The 1,928-nt window shown below is 54.8% G+C and overlaps 1 protein-coding gene across 1 annotated transcript in view; it reads right to left on the reverse strand.

Moving 5' to 3' along the window:
- Window positions 1–717: 717 nt before the first annotated feature.
- Window positions 718–1,928, reverse strand: part of VOLCADRAFT_120010 (uncharacterized protein) — a gene marked incomplete at both ends in the record, with an annotated part of 23,891 nt that continues 22,680 nt past the window's right edge. The window contains 3 exons of the mRNA XM_002958621.1: window positions 718–990; window positions 1,303–1,417; window positions 1,782–1,894. Of these exons, the coding sequence (XP_002958667.1) occupies window positions 718–990; window positions 1,303–1,417; window positions 1,782–1,894 (501 nt within the window). The remainder of the gene's footprint in view (window positions 991–1,302; window positions 1,418–1,781; window positions 1,895–1,928) is intronic.

Raw genomic sequence — 1,928 nt, forward strand, 5'->3', positions numbered from 1 at the left:
TTGTTACTCATGCGTTTAAACATACATACATACATGTGTACATGTGCCTACTTCCCTTCCCACCACCACTACCACCAACGCCAACACCACCACCTAGAAACCCTAAAACCCCTGAACCCCCAGCCCTCGCACACGTACACAATACATACATACGTACATAGCATTACATTTCGGATAGCAGCAGTAATTTCACTGCGCCTAATTTGGCAACACCGTCCCAACAGCGGGGTTCTGCCACTACGCAAACCAACCACATTAATCGGCCCCCTCCCCTCCACACACACACACACATCAAAACACACAAACGCGCACACACATACATCAAAACACACAAACGCGCACACACACACACACGCCGCCCAACAAGGCATTCAGCCCCTCCACTCCGCCAACCCTCACCCATTCATATACTCACCCACCACCCCTTGAACAACACATTATGCTATGTACACCCCCGAAATGTGTGTATGTATGAATGTGATGAGGGGCCAGGGGAGCTGGAGGAGGGAAGGGAAGGATTGAGCTGCGACACAAAAAGCAGTACAGTCAATTCAGTACAGCAGCATACATACATACACACATACGTACTTACATACATACATACGAGTACACAGTGCCCTAAACTACCTAGTGAGCGATAGGGGGGAACACAAGGCCGCTCCGAAACCGGGAGGGCTTGCGCTGGTTGGAAAGGGAACCGCCAAAACGAACCATTAACTACCACCCACTGTATCCTCCACCCCCACCACCTTGCTGGCCGTACTGGTACGACCCAGCGCCTTGGGAGCCGTACGGCGGCGGCGGCGGCGGGTATCCACCGCCGCCGCCCCGGCCACCAGTGTAGTGCTGCCCGCCACCGCCGTACATGCCGTGACCCCCGCCGTACGCCTGCGTCGGCGGGTACTGGCTCCCCCCCACACCGCCGCCTCCACCGCCGTAATACGAGCCGTACTGCCCGTACGGCATGCCCCCGCCGTACTGGCCGCCGCCCTGTGGAAATTTCGGAGACAACGACAACAGCAGCAGCAGCAGCACCACCACCACCACCTAGTCAGAACAATAACTACAACAGTGTCAACAAGCACCTAGTGCGTGTGTGAGCGTGAGAGTGTGTGTGTGTACATCGTGTTATGTTGGTGCCGTAAATTGTGCTGGTGTCAGATGTCAAATGGGTTTATGACGCAATCTATGTCACGTGGCGAGGTGAGGTGAGGTGAGGTACCTGCGCACAAACACAGATTGTGGACACTCCTAGGGACATCTGGACACACATCATACATACATGCACACATACACACACACCTGCATTCCGGTCCGCATGCGGGGCATATCTCGGTGCCCCCCTCCTCCACCCCCCGGGCCCGATGGGTAGCCACCCGCGGCTTCGGAGCCCCGGTGTGCACCAGCGCGTTTGGACCTGGGGGAGAAGGACGTGGGGGAGAAGGACGTGGGAATGGAGGAGAATGTACGGCGAGCAGACGTTGGGGCATCTGACACGGAGAAACAAGGCAAGGCACAGATCTCCAAATGTGTATTGGTTGGGGAGTGGGAGGGGAATTGGACCCACCTTCCTCATCCGCACATCCGACAGCTAATATACCTTGGCTGTTACGTTTCGTGAAATCACTCTCCGAGTTATTTATTTACTTGATTTTTCTTCAGTTTGCTCCAGGAGGGAAGCCCTTCCCTTCGCATACAGATACACACATATACACATACACACACGCATGCGCTAGGGCCCTACATGCATACGTGCATACATACATGCAAACACCACTCACGGGTCGACTGGCTGTTTCTTAAAGGTGGCCAGCACGTGCTCAATGTCGGTGAAGGTTTTGGAGCGGAAGTAGAAGCCCTTGGGGGTGGCGTGGAAGGGCTCCTTGTGAACCGACTGGGCAACACAGAATACGATGTAAAATGTGTTG

This window comes from Volvox carteri (assembly GCF_000143455.1).
Source record: "Volvox carteri f. nagariensis unplaced genomic scaffold VOLCAscaffold_100, whole genome shotgun sequence".
Taxonomy (NCBI): Eukaryota; Viridiplantae; Chlorophyta; class Chlorophyceae; order Chlamydomonadales; family Volvocaceae; genus Volvox; species Volvox carteri.